The 22,418-nt window shown below is 47.0% G+C and overlaps 1 protein-coding gene across 1 annotated transcript in view; it reads left to right on the top strand.

Annotated features, from left to right (window-relative positions):
- adamts17 (ADAM metallopeptidase with thrombospondin type 1 motif, 17) overlaps positions 1–22,418 on the top strand; it is a 124,656-nt gene that overhangs the window by 53,962 nt on the left and 48,276 nt on the right. The window contains exons 8-12 of the mRNA XM_056279402.1: positions 9,084–9,189; positions 12,620–12,760; positions 18,451–18,601; positions 20,478–20,579; positions 21,551–21,696. Of these exons, the coding sequence (XP_056135377.1) occupies positions 9,084–9,189; positions 12,620–12,760; positions 18,451–18,601; positions 20,478–20,579; positions 21,551–21,696 (646 nt within the window). The remainder of the gene's footprint in view (positions 1–9,083; positions 9,190–12,619; positions 12,761–18,450; positions 18,602–20,477; positions 20,580–21,550; positions 21,697–22,418) is intronic.

Below are 22,418 nucleotides of genomic sequence, written 5' to 3'. Positions count from 1 at the left end.
CAACAACAACCCATCTCTATGCATCACCTCCAGTCCACATAATATTGTCCAGAGTAAATTGATCAATTTTCCAACACTTATCTTGACGGAAAATAAATTATTAAGGATTATTAAAGCTTCACCTATCAATAGAGATTGGTGAAACCTTAATAATTCTGACTGTTATCGTTGCAATAACATATCGATAAAGCAGACCAATAGAAGATGCTTTTCATGGTATTGCAATTTCATTTGGATTAGTACAGCGATGAAGGCGTACTTAGGTAGAAATTAAGATGGAGAAAAATCAGGAACCGTTATTGATTTGGTAATCAGGACGAAATAAATCATTGGTGCTTGGTGAAGCTGTTACCGACTATTGTTTCCTAAGTTCCCTTGTATTGTAGTGTAATGTTGCCGGCGTTTTTCCTGAATCTCGAGAGCTGAGCATATTGGCTGCCATGGTGTAAAGTCTGGCCAAGCCTGCCTGACTCTTGTAAGGTCAGCCTTTGCGCTGCTTCCCACACATTATCACATATTATCAGCTAGCACATAGCAATGATGTCATGGCAGCTGTGACACACACAGACGGCGTTGTGTGTTGCGCGGTGTTGTAGTTGCTCTCGCAGGACAGCGCCCGGGTATCAATGGCCGTGCTATTCTCTACCATACCATAATACTCCAAACATACTAATCCTGCGGCGCAATGAAAACACTCCTGTCCTTTGTGCTAGCTGGCTCGATATTTGTGTGTGTGACCCACTTTGAGCCAAACTACAATCACCGGGACTCATAAAAAGGAAAAAATCCCGTCCCTCCCTCACCTCCTGCTACTTCCCACTTTCCACACCTTCCCCCTCCTTCCTCCTCTCTGTTTCTGACCTTTACATCTTTGTTCCATGGGATAGTCAGCAATTTTTTTTTTTTTTACATTCGAACAAGTGTTTGACTTTAGTTTGTAGATTGGTATTTCTTGCATGCCCAGGCGTAAGTTCTGCGGCCCCGGGTTAAAGGGACGGGGAGCAGAGTCAGTGGTGGTTTATTCTTTTGTTTGTTTTCATATTGGCTCCCATCGAAGCTGCTGGACCCTTAGTCCTTGGCTGGAGGGGAGGGTAAACAAAACACGAGACCTGAGAAAGTGAGCGATATACAATATATAGCAGCGGATATCAGAACGTTGAACACCCTTTAGAAGTTTCAGTTTTTGTTGCCTCGAGGTCTGACATAAATGTCCACTAAACCCGACTGTTTCCCCTTTATTTGTATATAGCAACCATCAAAATCAAGGTGTAAATCTTTCTGACAGCTTGAAAATGGAAAAGTAAAGTACCTCGGTGGGCGAAGTGTGCGCAGCCTTCAATTAATACTTAGCTTAATACTTACCTTTTTGTTTTGACAACAGCGGTGAGTCTGTTTGGATAAGTCTCTACCAACCTAGCACATCTGGATCCAGGAATTTTCTCTCCTTCTTAGCAAAGTTCAGACTCCCTCAAATTGCGAAGGGGGACTTCCTATGCTCATTCTTTTGGGTCAGCGCAGGGTTTTTGCACAGGATAGAGGTCTGGGCCCGACTAGGCCGTCGCAAGCGACCGCACTTTCTTTTTATTCATCCACCCATTCCTTTGGATATTTGGTTGTGTGCTTCAGATCATTTGAACAGCGTGTTTAAGTATATAATCCTTCTTTTACCAAACCTTTTGTCGAGGGTAGAGGTTTCCTTGAAAACGTCTTGATTTCTGGAACTGCTGGTTTTCCCCCTTTGGGCATATTTAGAGCCCCTGTCCCTGCTAAAGAGAAACAGCCCCGTAGCATCATGCTTCCACCGCTGCATGATGGCCGTCGTTGGCGCTGGACCAAACACATTGTAAGAGTTAGAATTCTACCTTTGCTTCATCGGGTCACGGGACATTTTTCCACCTGACTTTAAGGGTTGGACTGTTTGGTTTTGCCACCCTGCCCTACATCCGATATGTGGAGCACATGTACGACGGCTGTTATATGCATTAAAGGGCCGTACTCTTAACATACAGTTGTACAGTTGTTTTAAGACTTATCTCAGGCCCTCTGAAGCTTCGTAGCATCCTCTGTCATTCATGTTGGAAGGACAGCAACAGACCCATGATGGGAGTCTGTTGGTGCCACTATTTCCTCCATATCGTGACTTGTGGTCTTTTATTCTGTTCGGGAAATAAAGAATTTAGGTATTGTGAAACTTTTCATATCTCTCTTAATCTTAACCTTTTAACCAGAGGAGCCCCAGTATCGCTTTTGCGAGCTGCTTTTTGCTCTTGCTTGTTTCTGCACGACACAAAAGTAAACGTCAGCGAAATCCTGCTTTCAGTTTTGCTTTGTGCACTTTTGAGGGGTATGAGTAGTTCACCTTACATAATTCTCACCCCGAAACTATAAACGGTACGCGAGGACTGTTTCCCTTTGAAATGCCTTGTCAGAAATCAGAAAGTCTTTGGTTTCACCTTGATCGTGTTTGCTCTTAGACCCAAATGGACATTTAAAAGAAATCCTTATTTCTGGCCCCGAGGCAGGAAAAGCTGGAAAACTGCGAGCGCTGTGCAGACTTAAGGTATTCACCATAAGAATGACAAAAAGGGAGGCGAGAGGGAGGGAGGCTATCACGGTTAGATGTGTTGTGCTGGCAGAGGGATTGATGGAGGGTGAGACAGGGAGCTGAAGTAATATCCGGAGCGGTTTCCTATTTCCTGTGTTTGGTTTACTAGCTCAGAGATGTAAAGGGAGAATGGAGGTGGAGGTGGGGGGGGGGGGGCGGATTGGATGAATATTCGAATGAGGCCCGGATGGCTGGAGAGATGCATTGTTGACTTTATGGAGAGCTTGTTGACCCGTCGTCGGTGGGGTGGGGGGTGGGGGGGGGTGTTGTGCAAATCAGCTGATTCATACTTTGTGGGTTAGTGTGCTGTTTGCACGTACTATTGTGTGCGCTGAAAAGGGTTTGGGAATTGATCTGTGGGCGGTCTGCATGTCTTTGTGTTGTGTGTGTGTGTGTCTGTCTGTGTCTGTGTGTGTGTGTGTGTGTTTAATATATGGTTGGTGGGGGTAGGTGGGTTGTCTCACAGCAAGACCGGCGGGGTCAATCTGAGGTGAACGATGTTTTTGTGTGTTCGCGCGCATGTTGGATGCGCACACGTTGGTGTGTGCGCGCGTGCGCACTGGTTGTGTTTCAGGCCGAACAAAGCGTCTTGCCTGACTCAGGTCTGGCCCGCTGCTGGGTTGTGTTGTCAGCACTGGGAGCCTCTACTCCAGAGGATTCAGACGCTCAATGGAAAGCCCTTCATGTTCTAACGGCTAATTAGCGCAAAATAAATAATTTGACCAACTCCGCTTGTATGCAGGGGAGTGCTTGTGAGTTTAGAAGCCTGACGAGGCTTTGCTGCTCTTTTGAGGCTGTCTGACTCGATGTGCCGCCAGCCCTGTGAGCGGCCACGTCGCTGTTTGATCAGTGAGCTAGCCGCTAACGCCGGGTCAAATCTGAACGCCGATAAACCCGGCGCGCTGGATCGGGCTCCTTTGTCCCGGGGCTTTAGCCTCAGAAGTGCTGGCTTCAATGGATCTTTGAAGCTGCACAAAATCTCAGCCATACATTACCTCACTGTGCAGCTACACCGTACCAGACTCTTCCCCCCCCCCTCCTTTCTGTTCTACCTGACCTTTTCCAAGGTTAGACCAGTACCTTTAGAGCTTTTACTTGTCCTGTGTGATGCCGAGCTCAAAATCAAGTCAAATTCCTGGCAGATTACTTTGCAAATAAAATATTTTCTTTTTCCGGTGCTAGTAGCATGCTCAGATTGGCTGTTGCTGATATTGGACATGGCTTTTTCTGCCGTCGTCCACCTGCAATACACGTCAGCTGTGGCCCAAAAATAGAATACAGGATCCGACCGTCGACCCACAAGGCTCTAAAACTGCCTCGCTAGAGTACGAGCTGTGTCCTTGTCAAAAACTCATTAGCCCTGCTCATTACGCCGACCATCTCTACCCGGCGCAATTTGTCATTGCCACAAATTCTACAACCCCAAGTTGCCATGTAGACGTCCACCTACGTATGATGTCAGAGATTATGAAAGAAAAATGGATAATGTTGGGCCTTTTTCATTTGCATTAAAATCCATCAGATTCTTTCCAATAGCTGGAGAAGATGATAGACATTATGCAAACATAATTGCAGCCTCTGACTGAGCATGAGCGGTTGTAAAACACAGAGAACCAGCGAGGAGGAAAAAAACATGGAAGAATCCAGGCCAACATCTGTTTTCATCAGTCAGAAATATTTCCATTAAGGGGGGAGGGGGGGAGTTTGCGTCAGCCCAAATGCAGTCCAAAGCCACTATGTTTGGATTTTGCTAAATTGATCCATTCTGTTCAATAGCGAGATGAGCTGCAAAAAGCAGCGTGGAGCTCCAGGGGGATGACAGCAAGTAAGAAGCCGTAGTTGTCAAGTGGTTTGTAGCGATATGTAATCCACATGTACTGAAACAACCTGAACCCCTGAACTGATACGGAGCTGCCTCGTCACTCGTTTTGGGAAATCAAAAGGCATTCGATGAATGCCACCTCGTTATCTCGTCTCACCTCATCCTCAGCCGCTTTTCCGGGGTGGGGTCGTGGTGGCAGCAAGCTAAGTAGGGCACCCCTCTCCCCAGCAACACCCTCCAGCTCCTCCTGGGGGATCCCAAGGCCTTCCCAGACCAGATTGGACATGTGGTCCCTCCAGCGAGTTCTGGGTCTACCCCGGGGTCTCCTCCCAGTTGGCCGTGCCTGGTAAACCTCCAAAGGAAGGTGCCCAGGAGGCATCCTGATCAGATGCCCGAACCACCTCAACTGGCTCCTTTCAATGAGAAGGAGCAGCGGCTCTACTCCGAGCTCCCTCCGGATGTCCGAGCTCCTCACCCTATCTCTAAGGCTGAGCCCAGACACCCTACGCAGGAAACTCATTTCAGCCGCTTGTATTCGCGACCTCACCCTTTCGGTCACTACTAGAAGATTCAACGGCATTTTGCGCTCATTAATGCCACCTCATTAATGAGCGCATAATACCCAAACTTTAAAGGGAGGATGTTCCTTACATGATCTCTCGCCACTCATCAAGAATAGCGGCAGCCACCGTCATCTTCTCGTCACTGTCTCAGTTTATCTCTCTCTCAATAGGGGGGATTTACTCTCCAGTTGAGGTCTGTTTCATTTCAGAGAGCGCTTACCAGTTTCTTTGTTTAGGCTCAATTTTTACACATTGGTCCAGGCAAGTGTCTTAAGCGATAAGGACCCATCTGCCCCCAGTACCTCTGTGTCCATCCAAAGCTGGCTGAAACAGGTGGCTGAGGGTCAACGATGTGAGCTGAACCGGGAATGCCTGGAGAAGGAATGCGTCAACCAGGAGTAGAGACTGGAGAACAGGGTTTAAAACGGACTATCCAGCTATCCAAAACACATTGTCCAGTTCCACAGCCATCGTAGTGGAGGGGAAGTTCAGAGTGTGGCTAAGAGTTTATACGCCGTTGAATCTTCACACACACACACACACACACACACCTGTGACGAGGTCAGGAATGTGCTCACTCAGTGAAATAAATCATGTGCACATATAATAACATGCTGACTGTATTTCACTGGGTTGTATGTTTAAAAGAATCAAAGCCTGTAGTCCTGCTGTATTTCCCCATTAGTCAGTGGCGTTTGTATCATAAAAACACTAATGATGTTTCTTAAATCAGTCAAGATGGATCCAGTGGGGTGTGTGTGTGTGTGAGTGAGTGAGTGCTTGAGTGAGTGAGTGAGTGAGTGAGTGCTTGAGTGAGTGAGTGAGTGGGTGAATGAGTGATTGAGTGAGTGCTTGAGTGGGTGAGTGAGTGAGTGAGTGAGTGCTTGAGTGAGTGAGTGAGTGAGTGCTTGAGTGAGTGAGTGAGTGGGTGAATGAGTGAGTGAGTGAGTGCTTGAGTGGGTGAGTGAGTGAGTGCTTAAGTGAGTGAGTGAGTGGGTGAATGAGTGAGTGAGTGAGTGAGTGAGTGAGTGCTTGAGTGAGTGAGTGAGTGGGTGAATGAGTGAGTGAGTGAGTGAGTGCTTGAGTGGGTGAGTGAGTGAGTGCTTAAGTGAGAGTGAATGAGTGATTGAGTGAGAGAGTGAGTGAGTGCTTGAATGAGGGAGTGAGTGAATGAGTGAGTGAGTGCTTGAGTGAGTGTGTGAGTGAGTGAGTGAGTGAGGTGAGACGTCTTTATTTAGTGTTCAGGTTTTTGCTGGCTAATTCCTTCGCCTGTTTTCCCCTCGAGGTCTAACATCAGCCCCCCTCCCGTTAACATTAGCCTCCCTCAAGGATAAGCATATAGCGTATATCGCTATCGCTCAGTGTTTTCCCCCCCATATATATACACTTATCCTTTGTATGAGTTGAGTTTGTAAAGATCCCAGGCATTCCTCATTGGCGTCTGTACAAAGATAAACACAACTTCCAGGACTACAGCTCCCTCAGTGCAGCGCTCTGGATGTAGGGCTCGCGCCTCCTCCTGTAGACGTCTGCAGCACAGCGACCCGAGCTGAAACACTCGCAGAGAAAAGGAGCAACGGCCTCCGGTCACGTTATCGCTGCGAGAGTTGTCCCAATTACGTGTGAACTTTATAACATTTCATAGACCTTTATTGCTGCCCTTAATCTAATCATCCAACATCCCCTCCAATCTCCTCCAGCTGTTTGTTTGAATCCTGCTTCCTTTCTGTGTTTATCCTTTGTTTTATCTCAGCCTCGCCTAGGAACCAAAGCCTGCTCTCTCATCCAGTTCATGTGCCACTTAAGTAAGAAGGTGCCGTGTTGGCCGATAAGGGCAAAATGTGATCTTCTTTTTCTTTTTTGGGGGGGAAAACTCTCATCTGGCTTTGATTGCCTTATCCTTGTCAGTGATTTAATTTATGGCTGTGTGGATTGGCGTGGGCGTGCTGGCCGGGCTCCAGGTGCAGACACAGAGCAGGTGTGTGAGCTGACACATGCGGAGCTGCAACAGCCACTCCAGTGATGTCAGCCCACTTGGCCGACTGGCTGACTGATTGTTTTTTAAACATTTTTGGCCACTCATGTATTACCGTTAGATAATCACACCAAACCTGTTTTTAAACATGTCTGAATGCCAGCAATACCACACAGCTCTGTCTCCATTCCAATGTCAAGCAAAAAAACAGAAGAAGAAATCTTGACTCCTGTATTCAGACTTCTACATCCCATTGTTTGTGTGTAGTCTGCATGCGCTGTAAGAGTGGGAGCTCCCTTTATTTTAAATTGGGTAACGCTTTCAAAGAGAAAATCAAGATTGATTTTTTTTACAACTTGGTTCTTGTTTTTTTAGTTTTTGCCATCACGCGTATGGGTTATGACATCATTTTACTCAGTTGGCTTCATTTCGGGGAGATTTTGGGTGAGGGACCACCACCGGACACAGCCTTACAATGGTATCCAATGGGGCAAGTGGACACAAGCATCGGACATGTTCCAACAACTCCACCTTAACCCAGTCATCTGAAGCACGCTTTTAGAGGTGAAAACAAAAGTTATTATCTGAAATGGCCAATATTATCATTGGTCGATCAGGCCTCCGGCTTGGTCTGGCGTCCCTACAGACACAATTGTCTGCGGGTGGGAAGCTGGATGTGTGTATGTGTCCTGCACAAGCGCCTCCTCTGGTCGGTTGGGCTGACTGTTCAGGGTGGAGGGGGAACTGGGGGGAATAGCGTGATCCTCCCACGCGCCAAGCCCCCCTGGAGAAACTCCTCATTGTCAGGTGGAAAGAAGCGGCTGGCGACTCCACATGTATGGGAGGAGGCATGTGGTAGTCTGCAGCCCTCCCCCGGATCGGCAGAGGGGGTGGAGCAGCGACCGGGAAGTGCTTGGAAGAGTGGGGTAATTGGGCGGCTACAACTGGGGAGAAAAAGATGGGGGGAAAAAATGATTGGTAGATCAGCGGCCTATAGTTGCCGTAGGAAGTGGTAACCATCCATATAGTATATACATGACTAAGTCATGGATGATGAGGAAACATGGACACAGTTGAAGACACGTTTTTTTTCCTCCCACTGCTGTTGCTGAGAGGGTAGGCTTAAATGAAATGAAAATAGAAATTTTTACATTTTTAGGTAATTTCCCCAGTCACTTTATGCTTCTATTAAACAACTTATGGCAAAAAAAGTAGTTTTTTTACATCAAAATGTAATCACCTTAATTTCCTCTAAAACAGCCACCTTTTTGTGATTGCGTCGCCAAGTCTGAGCAGCGTTCCAACAAACGATATCGTAAAATGTTTTGCACCACCCAATCAAATCGCACCCTTCTCCAAGTTTTGTCCCTGGTATCCCGTTTCACTTGGACGTCCAGCACATCATGGCAACACAACAGAGTGAATCACGCCGTCCACTTCGTTTTGAAGGCCTGTGTTCGGTCGCTCTCCAAGACACCGCTGTAAAGCTGATATCATAACCAGTGTTCTCGACCGCAGAAACTACAAAAACAAGACCCGCTTTGTAAAAAAAAACTGAATTTTCCTTTAAGAATTTGGAGTTATTTTTGAGCGTGGTTTTTTAGAGCAATACCAATTATTTAAAGCAAAACAACAAGTTTCGATGGGATTCCAAGCCACAGTCATTTTTAGAAATAGTAGTAGAAAATCTCTTTAGTTTGAGAGTTTTTACAGAAAAAAAAAACCATCCAAAGGAAGAGGGGGAGATGTAGCTCTACTTTCTGACAGATGAAAACCAGGACAGTAAGGCATCTGAAATATCACGTGCTGGGACGGTACCGACGAGGTTGCACATTAACTGAGTAAAATCGGAGTCAGAATCAGAATCAGAAGTACTTTATTCATCCCCGAGGGGAGATCGGATGATCTGGTGATCGGTTGAGACGATGACACGTAATCACCACGAGGGCTGTACAGGCTCAGGTCTTTGGTTCTCCTTGCATCTCTCTTACCATGCTCCTTTAGATATGCCCTCTACCGCTTCCTCATCACTTCCTTTTTGCTAATTGCTGAAGTCTGAGCCTTTTTTGTAAAGAATTAACAAAGAGTTGTCATTTCATGTCATGCTGTCTGTTACAGGTATTGCTTACCTGGGAGGTATCTGCAGTGCCAAGAGGAAGTGTGTGCTGGCAGAAGATAACGGACTGAACTTGGCCTTCACCATCGCGCATGAACTGGGACACAAGTATGTTGCCAGGCATCTTATGTGTTCTGTCAGTGCTCATGTTTATATCGATGTATTTTGGACAATATCACGCTACTGTTCTTTCATATTGAGAGTCGCCATGGTTACCATTTTGAGGACTAAGCTGTGTTCATGGGGAGAGCGTTCTGTCGGAGCTATTACAGGTACCCACCGGTTAAGCCTGCACAATGTCACTTCGTAATTTTTTTTGCATTAAGGTTATTTTCGATAAGATAAGATCAAAAGAAGAGTAATAATGGTCATGGGTATATGCCAAGTGAAGCTAGTGAATAGAAATCGATGTGGCATCCGGGTAGCGTGGCGGTCTATTCCGTTGCCTACCAACACGGGGATCTCCGGTTCAAATCCCTGTTACCTCCGGCTTGGTCGGGCATCCCTACAGACACAATTGGCCGTGTCTGCGGGCGGGAAACCGGATGTGGGTATGGGTCCTGGTTGCTGCACTAGCGCCTCCTCTGGTCAGGTTGGGATGCCTGGGGGGGGAATAGCGTGATCCTCCCACATGCTATGTCTTCCTGGCGAAACACCTCGCTGTCAGGTGAAAAGAAGCGGCTGGTGACTCCACATGTATGGGAGGAGGCATGTGGTAGTCCGCAGCCCTCCCCGGATCGGCAGAGGGGGTGGAGCAGCGACCGGGACGGCTCGGAAGAGTGGGGTAATTGGCCGGGGAGAAAAAGAGGGGGGGGGGGGACCACACACACAAAAAAAGAAAAAGAAATCGACTATGTTGGCAGTTTATTTTTCTGGACAGGGTGCCCCACTATGACCATTACATCTTGTTTGGCTCATATCAAATTTTGGAAATTAACCAGTGTTTCCATTTCACAAACGGCAAATTAAGTGCCGTGCCAGACAACACCTCAGTCAATCAAACTTAATTTATTGTGTTTTATTTACCCTTTCCAAACACGAGCAGAGCGCAATAATAAATCTGCAGAGAAATGCGCACGTTTGCGTTGCTCGCCGTTTTACATTATCGGGCCCTCACAAGAAAGAACATCGTCGCAAAATACACCCTAATGTGAATTAATTGTGCCCATCATCGCATTTACTAATGGATGCAACAGCTTGGAACAAAAAAACTGGTCTCCTTCCAAACACTGAATTGTTTGCTATTTGCAGAAATGTTCCCAGAAAATCACGTGGACCTACAAACTGTGTGCGTTATCTGCAGAAATGCAGATCCGCTTGTTCGAAGCAGGGCAGGTTTACAGAGCCGTCCAGAGGCACATGAAAGCAGAAACAATAGCTCACAGTGGGGCACAAAGACACAGCAAGAGGCGAGCCCTCACACCATCCTCGCTGGTTTAATCAAAACTAGGCTCTGTGAGAACACGAGGCTCTTTTTTTTTTTTTTAGCACACCATTTTTAGGCGCCTCTCTCGATTCAAGTCGATCCAGACCCCCCGCGGTCGGATGCCCGGTGGCACTTTTTCACAACCTTGTTTACGCCCCTTGCTATGTAATTTTGCAGCATGATATATCACATGCGTCGGTTATCATTTTGCGTCAGCACCGGCCTCTAGGAGTTGATGATCCCACTGGGTTCAAACACACGGAGTGAGCCAATTTTGCCTTATACCGCCTCATTGCCTGTCTCAGTGTGCTAAAACGTTTTAGCATAAAAAAATGCTGCCTAGTGCAACCGTAAGCAGTTTTCTGGAATAATCAGCGGTATTGTTTTCTCCACATCGACGAGCGGTGCCAAGCTCGGCTGATTATTTTCTTACTCTGTGTGGCATCGCATGGAGGTGTCTGTTAATGCTAGCAGCTAGCCCTCAGCGCAGCCACATAAAGCTCTTATTGATGGCCCGGCCGCCGAGAATAAAGGCCAAATTTACCTGGACATGTTGCCAACGTGTGTTAACCCTTTGAGGCCGTGCCAGACCCCACAGGAACGACCCTGCTTTTCATCAGGCGGCTCTGCTGCTGCTTTCAGGGCCCGGAAAAGTAACAAGCTGGCACAGGATATGCCCGACTGATGCCCATTGTGTAGCCCTCTAAACATGTTGTGAGTTTACTGGGGTAGTGCTACACACACACACACACACACACAGACACACACACCTTGCTTGATTGTGACCATGCTACTGCTGGCATCCATGTGTCCCAGTTTCAGAGACGGGATAATAGTTTCCACAGAGCAAAAAAAAAGAAAAGAAGAGATGGAATGGTAAAGATTAAGTCATGGAGTTCCACTGACGTATCATTTCATTTCTTGCGAGGGGCTTCTCAGACATGAGGCATGAGGTAATATTTCACCACGCAGCTGCTTGATGGCATATCAGTAGGGAACCCAGGAGTGACCTGTGTGACAACTGTAGTCCAGGCCTGTCGGTAGCGCTACCTGCACATCATGGTTCATCTGTCACCTGTGGGACTTAAAACGCCGGTCCAAAAAAAAAAAAAAAATCTAAAAATTTACTTTAATGTTGTTTTTGTTGGTATTTTACCAGCATAGACCACATCGTGACACCGTCACGCCGTTCCCCCCCCCTTCCCCTCCTGTCTTAATTCCCTATTGGATCAGTACCGGTGTGTTTTAGATCATATTTTGCTCCAGCCTGGTTTTACCAGGCTTTTTTGTTTGACCCTACCCACCTCTGAATCCCCCCCTTTCCGGAGCGATTTCTTTTTCGCCACGGCGAATACGGACGAATACGAGCCCTGATATGTGATTTTATACGGCTTTCTTCTTTTGAAATAAGGGGGAATAGGAGTTTACAACAGCAAATGTTTTAGTCTCTGAGATGCTGCCTGGAGTTCTGGCTGGGTTGTTTTTAATTTGCAAATGTAGGTCATGGCTTTGGAGGAAACCCATACACCGCTCAAGCAAAGTTCTCCCTCTTTAAACATACACTCCTCTCTCCCTCTCTCCCTCTCCTCTCTCTCTCTGTCTCTCTCTCTGTCTGTTCATTTCTCCAACCTTCTCGCTACATACACCTCTTTGTGCATTTGCGCAATGAACGAAAGTCAAAGTGCCCCTAAGGCAGTGACTTTCCACAGTGAATATGTTGCAGGTGTGTTCAGACGGATGGCCCGATAAAGAATATTCACTACAGCTCAGTGGTTTTCTGCGGTGTTGTACGTTTGTGTAACCGTGGTTTGTGTTAAAAAAAATTTTGCAGTTAAATTCCCTGTTTTATGTTTGAAACGTCTCGGGTGTCCCCCCCCCCCCCATCAGTTTTATATAGATCTTTATTGACCAGCTGAGACCAAGTTGCAAAACAATCTTCAGTAGAACTGTGGGACCAAAAAACAAAAAAAAAAAGCCTCCACGACCATGACCTAGATTGTAAGCGGCCTCGTGGGATGTTTGAGTTTTGTTTTTTTTTTACTTCCGTGGTTGAAAATTAGTTCAAACAATTTTTGACAATGTACACCTTTGTGTTCCCGCCTCGATCTTTAGCCTGGGGATGAGCCACGATGACGACCATCCCGCCTGCGACGGCCATGCCCACATCATGTCCGGTGAATGGGTGAAAGGCAGGAACCCCAGTGATCTCTCCTGGTCCTCCTGCAGCCGTGACGACCTCGAGAAGTTCCTCAGGTGGGAGGCAGCCACGCTGTTTATCAATCCTGTGGTCTAGATGGTAGACTCTAGGATGTCAGGTGGTCAGGGGTTGCACCGCCGTGCTCCACCCCCGTCCCTTGGTGTTATTCTCCTTCTAGGGTTTTCTGTGGTGCACTCTCATGTGTTCACATGCACTCGTACACGCTTGCAAACGTCAGCATGCATACTTGCACATGCAAGCCCCTACACACATGCACGCACACGCACACACACACACACACACAGAAGCACACAGTCATACTGCCAAGTGCCCTGAGAGTGTCAGTGTGCTACACTACTGGGAGTCTATGCTGACGTTCTTTAACTATAGCAGTATTTTAAAAGTGGAAAATCCAAGTAAGTCTCGGTTTGCTAAGCCAAGGGCTGACATTTCCCTTTTGTGATTACACACCCTCCTAGCTCATAACACAGGGGATGAATATGACTTTACCTGGATGTGCTCACACACACACACACACACGCTACGCTAGCAACCTACGGGCTCATCGGCCTGTTATTCCATCGTCTTCCATGAGGTTAATGTTTCTATCCTGTGAAAATCTTTCTGAGGGTGAGGTGACACACAAAAACTGGTGGTAACGATTTACTTTTTTGGCATTTGAGCCTTTTTCCAGAGCGTACGAAGTGAATCTACATCTCATCTCATCGTCAGCCGATATGAGATGTAGACTCACTTCATACGTTCTGAAAAAAAAAAAGATTCACGGAGGATGTGAATCTACATCCTCAGTATTAAGAATAAAACAGTGGATTATACTCAGGGGTGCACATAACTTTTTTGGTCTGGTTCTCAAGGGAGCACCTGGAGATGTTGCTTGGTACTCAGTCTTTAGTATGCACTACCCTCCTGACTGCTCTCCTCACCGTCTTCCTCTCTTCCAAACATGGCAGATGAAGATGTAGGCCTACTTCTTTCTCCCTGGTTGAGTCTGCGAGTAGCTGCTTGCGTCCATAACAGCTGGCTTTGGGTCAAAAGTCTCTGTTGTCATCTTAGACAAGTGGATATGCATCAGGGATGAACGGCAAGAGTCTGACAGGCGGGATCTGTACTTGCTTTTTATTATATTACGATGCGAAAATCCCCTGTCACATGCAGCACTGCTCAAGGGCGGTGTAAGGGACAACAGCAGCACTTTATGAATGTCGGAGTAACTATCTGGATTACTTATCTTCACTGTGTTGACCAAGTCATACACAGAGGAGGCAGCCAAACGTTCTCCCGCTCGCTTTAAACGCATCCATTCTCTTACAGTGGAGTCTGTGTCAGCAGACAAGCTGGCCTCATATTTCTGGAGGATGTCAGGAAGTGTTGGGTTGCCAAAACCGTGGAGGTCTTGCATTTCTCAAGGCCAAGTTGAAGGATCAAAAATTAAAAATTGATCACATGACTTAAGGGATTCATATCTGCTTTCAGACTCATGAATTAGACCTCTCCATACATCAGCCAGTCAGCATTAGCATTTGAGACAGTCTCTCCCCTCTACTTGCCTTCAACGTCCAGCAGTAGTGTCAGCTGTCCAGCAGCGACCATGAGCTCATCTTTGCATTCCCCAATAGTTAGTCTTGCTGGAACCTGAGGGAGGTGAACTGTAAAATGTTTCCAGTGTCTAGCATGTTGGCGAGGAAACACTGAAAACGCTCTGTGTAGATATGTTTTAGGTCACTGTCATCACTTGGAGCCACTTGAATTTGAGTGGCAGGTAATAGCATCCATGTTTTCAAGAGTCTCTTGCCGCCATGCAGACCATCTGATGTTGTGAAACTCTCCTAGTTTCACAAAGGCGATGCCCTGCTCATCACATATCTTCTTTAGTTGCTCTTTTTGTGCCCCCTCTCTGTAAATTAAAGCTCAGCAACTTGACAACGAAGCGATTAAAGGTCTCACAGTATGGTTCCACGCGGTCAGCTGACTTGGTGCAGTTCTCGAGGGTGTGGGCGGTACACAGAATATGCACAAGGGAATCCCCGATCCGGTCCGTTCACTGTGTCCTGTGCCACTTGGTTCATACCCAAATGAATTAATCCAAGGACATCTGCGGCAAACTCTCAGACACAGTGTACACAATTTCCTGCTCCACTTGTGTTATGTCTTCTGATCCATCAAAGAGCATGCCCCAAAATCCAGCTGCTGTCAGTTTTTTACCCAAGTCTAAGCTGATTGTCTGTGCGATGCTCTGCGTGATGCGGGTTCCCCCTTCTTTAACATTAACCCCAGGCCCCTTAAAAAGCACGATATCCTCCTTATGTGAACGCATCGGGGGTGCACGTTTCACTTTGTGAAAGGCCAACAGAAAATATGACACAGCGCTTGATACTGTTGTTCATTCGGTTTGTCCTGCCACGTGTCAAGAGGGCGGGTGGGTTTCTGATCCTGGCTGCGCCCGTCACGTTCATGCGCTTTTTACTCTTCTCGTGCTTTTCAAAAGTTGGGACGACTAAAATGTTTTGCCCCAATATAAAAGGCTCTGCTTTTATCTGCGAGATTGGGATTTTCACGGCGTATTTTGCACCACATCTCCGAGCGGTCGTCATCTGTGTGGAGCCAGGCTACTTCCTGCAGCCCACTTTTTTCGCGAATACACGTTTTTTACGTGCAGGTTCAGCCTGGCATTTCTTTGGAGGTGGTGCAACACCAAAGCAATTGCTTAATGTAGCTTGCTTCTTGGACATTTTGATGAACGGATGAAAATCCCAAAACCAGAGGGGAAAAAAATGTAGCTTTAAGCTACTTGTAACGTAACCTATTTGCAGGAGCTCAAGGTTTAACAGTTAATCTTGCTAACTTCGAAAAAAACGCACCCCCTTAATCAAGAATGAAGGCTAAAAGCTGCACAATTAACAACTGATTATTAAAATTGACTCATTTGCCATAATGAGTTTCTTACCAGTGATTTTTTTTTGGGGGGGGGGGGGATTTCCTCCCCTTTTTCTCCACAGTTGTATCCGGCCAATTACCCCGCTCTTCTGAGCCGTCCCAGTCGCTGCCCCGCCGCCGCCGCCGCCTATCCGGGGAGGGCTGCAGACTACCACATGCCTCCTCCCATACATGTGGAGTTGCCAGCCGCTTCTTTTCACCTGACAGTGAGGAGTTTCACCAGGGGGACGTAGCACGTGGGAGGATCACGCTATTCCCTCCAGTTCCCCCTCCGCCCTGAACTGACCAGAGGAGGCGCTAGTGCAGCGACCAGGACACATACCCACATCCGGCTTCCCACCCGCAGACACAGCCAGTTGTGTCTGTAGAGATACCCGACCAGGCTGGAGGTAACATGGGGATTCGAACCGGGGATCCCTGTGTTTGTAGGCAACGGAATAGACCGCTACGCCACCCGGACGCCCACGCGTCATTTAGTTTGACCATAAATGCGCACCTGCACACCAGTTATGTGCACTTCTGGCTATACTCCTCATCTCTGAGCAGTAATGAGGAGCACAAAGGTCAAAGGTGTCGTGCTCTGATAATATCCCTGTCAACCTAAAGAGACGAAGTAAGAAGGAGATAAAGGGTAAAAAAGAAAAGTAGCGCGGAAAGAAAAGAGAGTTTTCTTATTTACTTGAATATATCAGAGGGACTCGAGGACAAAGGATATGCTTTTGGGGAAACAGGGAATTTGGCCTGTTAGGAGACGGGCTCGTCGGGCTATGATGGATTATTGCTGCTTTCTCCTGACTAAAGAGGAAGGCTGATTCCACCGCAAGGAAGTCGGGGAGGAGACGAGTCGAGCCCGGGTGGCGATGACAGGATGGATTGCTCCGGTAATGGGAAAACTATGTGGCGATGGTGGTAATGTACCCAGCACATGCAGGCCTGCTGGGGTGGAACATGACCTGGGGGGGTGAATGTGAGACTCCTCCACCATCTCCAAACACCGGCGTCAGCGTTTCAACTCATCATATGAGGCCCTAGCCTGCCGTTGAATGGACTGAATTGTGTTGTCCGTGCCGGGTCCTGTGAAGTTACAGTAGACCAGAGGGCAGCCGACTAAAGGTCGAATCAGGTGTAGTTAATCAGAATTAATCAGAATCAGAGTCACGTTTATTCGCCATGTAGGTTTGCACATACATGGAGTTTGACTCCAGTTTCGTGGCCCTCTCAGTGTACTTAACATAGAAAACAACACTACAACACAACAATCTTCAGATATATACACAAGGCTTGACTTATGCAGGTGAAATAAGAGGTGATATGGTGCGACGGTGCAGAGATGCTGAAATAGATGTTAGCAGGTTACTTTTAACAAAAAACATTTTAAGCCATAATAAAACACAAAGCGGACCGTCGGCAAAACAGTGCATCATCTGTCATGTATTTCCGATGCTCACTCTCCTGTCAGACTACATTCTGGAGCTACGTTTTGTCGTTGGAAAACGGCAGTGTGTTACGATGCCCTGCAGCCTGTTCACACAAAACACACACACACGCACTTCTCATGGCTGCAGAGTATTGGACTTTACAGTAGAGTCTTTATGATGTCTTTATGTCCTTGATGTGCAGTTCTACCGATGATAAAAGGTAGGAGAGTCCGTAGATAAGAGAATGGAGGGGAAAACAAAGTACGGGTCAGAAACACGAGGAGTGGGAGCCGAGACGTTTTCAGTGGAGCCGGCCTGAACGTAGAACCGAGCCAGTATTATTTATGACCAGTTGTACTGAGCAGGTGCTGATGAGGAGGATGTGGCATCAAAAGAGAGATTGAAAGTGGTGACTGTGGCGGTAGTCTCCGTTGGAAAATGTCAACAGTTCATCAAAAGACTAATATTCTAGAGACACTGCCAAACTATTGGACGCCTGTTTCGACGCCTCCACCCCCCCTGGCCCTGCCTGAAAAGCTGATTTGCTGTTTGGACTGGATGACTACAGCACATCAGAAGATCAGAAAGAAATGCTAAGCACCGGATGAAACTCTGCTTTGTTTGCGTGAGTGAACGCTTTGGTGAAGGACTCTAGGAAGGACGAGACCGCAAAGCCGAGTGCTTTCTCAGTCCTGCCTCACCTGCCTGTCAAAGAATAAATCATGTTGAGTGGCTCATGGGAATCAATTCATTTACTGTGATCCCGGCACACACCACCAGCCTGTAGACTGGCATGGAGTAGATTGATATTATAAACAACCGAAGGCTGCCGGTTGTTTGGATCTCATATGTTCTCCTGTTTGGCGGGCGCCCTACTGTAGCGTCCATGTATATGCACGCCTTCGTGATGGTGTAAAGAGCAAACATGCTGTACCACAAAAACACAAGTATCACAAATTACAACGCACCTTTAGCTGTAAGCAAGGCTCGGCGTTTTCGGTTTTTATTTTTCAAAGCCATCCAGCGTGCCGAATTTCGCCACAAGAGGACACTGTTACATAACCTCACACGAACAGGAACACCTTTTGGATCCGTGGAAACATAAAACCCGGGTGAAAAATCGAAAACGCTGAGCCTTGGCTATTGGTTGCATCTTATTTGGTTGCAGTGTTCTTTGCAAGGCCAACGATATGTCCACATTGATGCTCGCACCTTTTCTGCTGCAGAATGGCGTCAGTGCCTGTGGTCAGACCCGACTCAATAGAAGGTAAAGCTGGTAGGACTCAAACCCCATACCTATGAGTGCAAAATATGAATTGATCCTTTGTGTATGTGTGTGTGTGTGTGTGTGTGTGTGTGTGTGTGCTAAATAGGTCCAAAGCCAGCGCCTGCTTGTTGCACACAGACCCACGGAGCCGCTACCAGGTACAGCTGCCTCCCAAGCTGCCCGGCATGCATTACAGCGTTGACGAACAGTGCCAGATCCTGTTTGGCACCAACGCCACCTTCTGCAACGACATGGAGGTAAAACATGGGTCGACGGTGCTGTTTTACTACGTTTTTCCCCCGAATGAATCCGGACCGGTCGAGAAGACGTGACGCTTGCACTTCGAGTGCTGTTCTCTAAGAAACGAGGGTTCTGCGTGGAAAAAGAAGAGTGTTTGCCTTTTTTTTCTGGGCACTTCTCCGTCTATTTCTTCCAGGGTATTGCACATACGTCTTTAATACTGCTTGTTATCAACACTATATCGCCTCGAACCGATCACGCTCATCTGTTCGTGGCTGGTACATTCTGCCACCACCTAACCAGGCTCATTTCGCCCTTGATTCATGACCTTCCTCCTTCCGACATGCGATTACCTGATTCACACATGTTGGTAAATTCCTCTCGATTCCTCTCCAAGAAGAAGAACAGCAGGAGCTGGTGAACACAGAAGATGGATTCTTCTCATTACTACCGACACTGGTGACGTTAGACTTCTGCTTTGGTTGAACCCCTAGCGGTCTTGTTGTACCAGTGTCGGTTGTGTTTAGCAGCACCGGGCTCGCAGTCCTGCCTGATCCAAGCTGTGAAGAAAAACCACAATAGTGTGTGTCTGTAAATGTTACACATTAGCTCCCTGCTTTTGTCTTATTCCTCTTCCTTCCCCCTCCACATCTCTTTAAAAACACAAAAGGGTAGCTTCCGTCCCCATGCAGAGCTGCCGAAGCAATGCGACAAAGAATGCGAACACAATGTTGCGGTAACGGCGGTCCACGTTCGATGGTGTTTTGCTCGAAGCCGTCGGCCGGTTTGTCCTCGGCTCTTCACCCTAACTGCTAAGTGGAAATGCTTGCTGATGACCTCAGCGCCGTATCAGAGCAGGAAATAATAAATCACGACGCATTATGTCACCACTGCGGGCTTTCAGTTGCTCAAGGAGAGGAGCCAGCTTTTTTTTTTTTTAACCCGCTTACAAACCACATCTGAGGACAAGGTGATTATTATACGCCGTGTGTACAGGCAGGTAAACCTGGCTGATGCAAATGCCTCAAATATTTTGGCACCGAAGGCCAAGAAAGCTGTATTACTACCCACAGGCTAAAATGTTCTGTTTTGCACAGCATCCCCTTTTGGCTCTTGACGAAATCCTTGTTCAAATCTGCGTCAGTCTAAACTGAATGTGAAACGCAATATGAATATAAACCGGTCTTTGGAAGGACGAAGGCAAAATGGAAAAGAAGTTTTTTTTAGTTTTTTTTTTAGTATCCACTGCTTCCATCACTATTTATTACTATGTCTTTCAGTTCACTATCTGCACTTTTCTTCGTATTGGCTGGGCGTGTAACATGCTTGATCCATTCTTTCTTTTTTCCTTTCCTCTGTAAACTGGCTGCCAACCAGTTTGCCCCATACTGGTTTACTACTGACTGGGATGCACTGGACCTCTGCAACACTCACGTGCTGCTTTAGTCCAAAACATAATTGTGTTCATTGTATTCTATATTTTATGTGTGATAACATTTCCCTTTTTTACCCTGGGATATTTTATCTGTTACCGCGCCAGTCGAGCATAATGGATTGGGTGGCAGGAGTAAAAGGTTGGAAAGTTGGAAAAACATCACTGGTATTCCTTCTACAGACAAGTGCCAGTCTTCACATTCCCATGACTTCTAGTTCTGTTTTTAGTTGTAAAAATACCCGAGATGTCAACAGTAGGTCATTAGTTATCATGAAAGTCGAATGCTGTATGTTGCTGGACTAAACCTAAACCTGGTCCTGGTGGGTAGCTGCAACGCAGCCTTTGCATTGGAAATTAATGTTCTGATTAACAGATGGCGCTGTTACGTATGTTTCGTCGGGTGTGATTAAAATGTATTACAACCTATCTGGGTTTTTTCTTTCTTGTGTGTACTTCAGCATCTGATGTGTGCTGGCCTGTGGTGTTTGGTGGATGGAGACACATCCTGCAAGACCAAACTGGATCCTCCTCTGGATGGCACAGAGTGTGGCCCGGACAAGGTTGGCTGTTTGGTTTGGTTGGATAGGGGGGTGGGAAGGTCCGAACATTGATTTGGAGCATCAGCCTGAGGTGAAACGGCTGTTTCTCACTTTGCTAGCCTGTAACCTGGCTAACCTGCCACATTAGCAGTAGCTGACTATCAAACTCCCATCCAGAATATCACCGCTGTCTAAAACAAACACACACATACAGCAGATGATAAATACATTACCCCCTTTTTGTGTGGGCTGTTATTTGAACTTGGCCTCTCTAGTAAAGTGATAGTGGGCCTCATGTCAGCAGCGCTGCCAGTGCCCCTCAGAAGAAGAAATAACAGTGTGTTGAGCGTTTGTCACCATGTTATAGTTACTGGTGATCAGATTTTGAGGGTTTCAAATCTTCATTCTTTGAGAACTACATCAAGCAGACACACCAGGGTTGTACACCAGCTTAGTGCAACTCAACACCCACAATGAATAGAAAATATGCATTACTGGGGGCGTCCGGGTAGCATAGCGGTCTATTCCGTTGCCTACCGACACGGGGATCGCCGGTTCGAATCCCCATGTCACCTCCGGCTTGGTCGGGCGTCTCTACAGACACAATTGGCCGTGTCTGCGGGTGGGAAGCCGGATGTGGGTGTGTGTCCTGGTCGCTGTGCTAGCGCCTCCTCTGGTCGGTTGCGCCGCCTGTTCGGGGGGGGAACCGGGGGGAATAGCGTGTTTCTCCCACGCAGTACGTCCCCCTGGTGAAACTCCTCACTGTCAGGTGAATAGGAGCGACTGGCGACCCCACAGGTATTGGGGGAGGCATGTGGCAGTCTGCAGAGGGGGTGGAGCAGTGACCGGCACGGCTCGGAAGAGTGGGGCAATTGGCCGGATACAATTGAGGAGAAAATGGGGGCGGGGCAGGGCGGGGGGGGCATTACCTTCATGCATATTCATTTTTATTGTTGTGTGTGTGTGTGTGTGTGTGTGTGTGTGCGTGTCAGTGGTGCAGGGCAGGGGAGTGTGTAATCAAAACCCCGATCCCCCAGCATGTGGATGGGGACTGGAGCCCGTGGAGCCAGTGGAGCATGTGCAGCAGAACCTGTGGCACCGGAGCGCAGTTCAGACAGAGGAAATGTGACAACCCTCCGTAAGTAAAGTCCCATGTGTGTGAGGATATGAGTGGTTTAAGTGTACGGCTACTAGCCTCCAATAGATGTTGACACACTGATTTCAATCAGTGTTATGAAAAAAAAATGTGAGGACCATAATTTTGTTTTGTTTTTTGGCTTCTGTTTGGCTTGATTTTAAAAAACGTTGTAAACATTTCTTCTAGACGAGTGTTATGCAAATAGGAATGTTGAGTTGTTCTTAACACTATAAACCATCAGTCAGTAATTTTGACAGTTTAATAATTAACGTGTCACACAAAATCCTGTCGTCGTCAGGCTCTATGAATTGCGGTTATTATTATTATTATTATTATTGTTGCACCTTTCTTTGGACTTTTTCCTCAGTGCATCTACTTACTTTATATCTGTCAGTATATAGAAACAAAATATATTGTGAAATGGGTTCTGTATTAAAATGGATGGTAGCCACTTTAACATAACTGTGACCAGCTCTCTGTCGCAGGGAGCCCTCATTTTCCAACATTTATCACACATAGACGGTGAAGTTCCTCAGCGGTCCTGTCGTTTCGTTTCCACTTTCAGAAGCAGTCCACAGTCAGGAAACATTTCCTCCGTCGGGTGAAAACAAAAGTTAAACAAACTCTTCAGGTTACAACATGGGGATCGCCAGTTCGAATCCCCGTGTTACCTCCGGCTTGGCCGGGCGTCCCTACAGACACAATTGACCGTGTCTGTGGGT

The sequence above is a fragment of the Lampris incognitus genome, chromosome 4 (assembly GCF_029633865.1).
Source record: "Lampris incognitus isolate fLamInc1 chromosome 4, fLamInc1.hap2, whole genome shotgun sequence".
NCBI lineage: Eukaryota > Metazoa > Chordata > Actinopteri > Lampriformes > Lampridae > Lampris > Lampris incognitus.
This window is presented reverse-complemented; position numbering and strand designations above follow the sequence as displayed.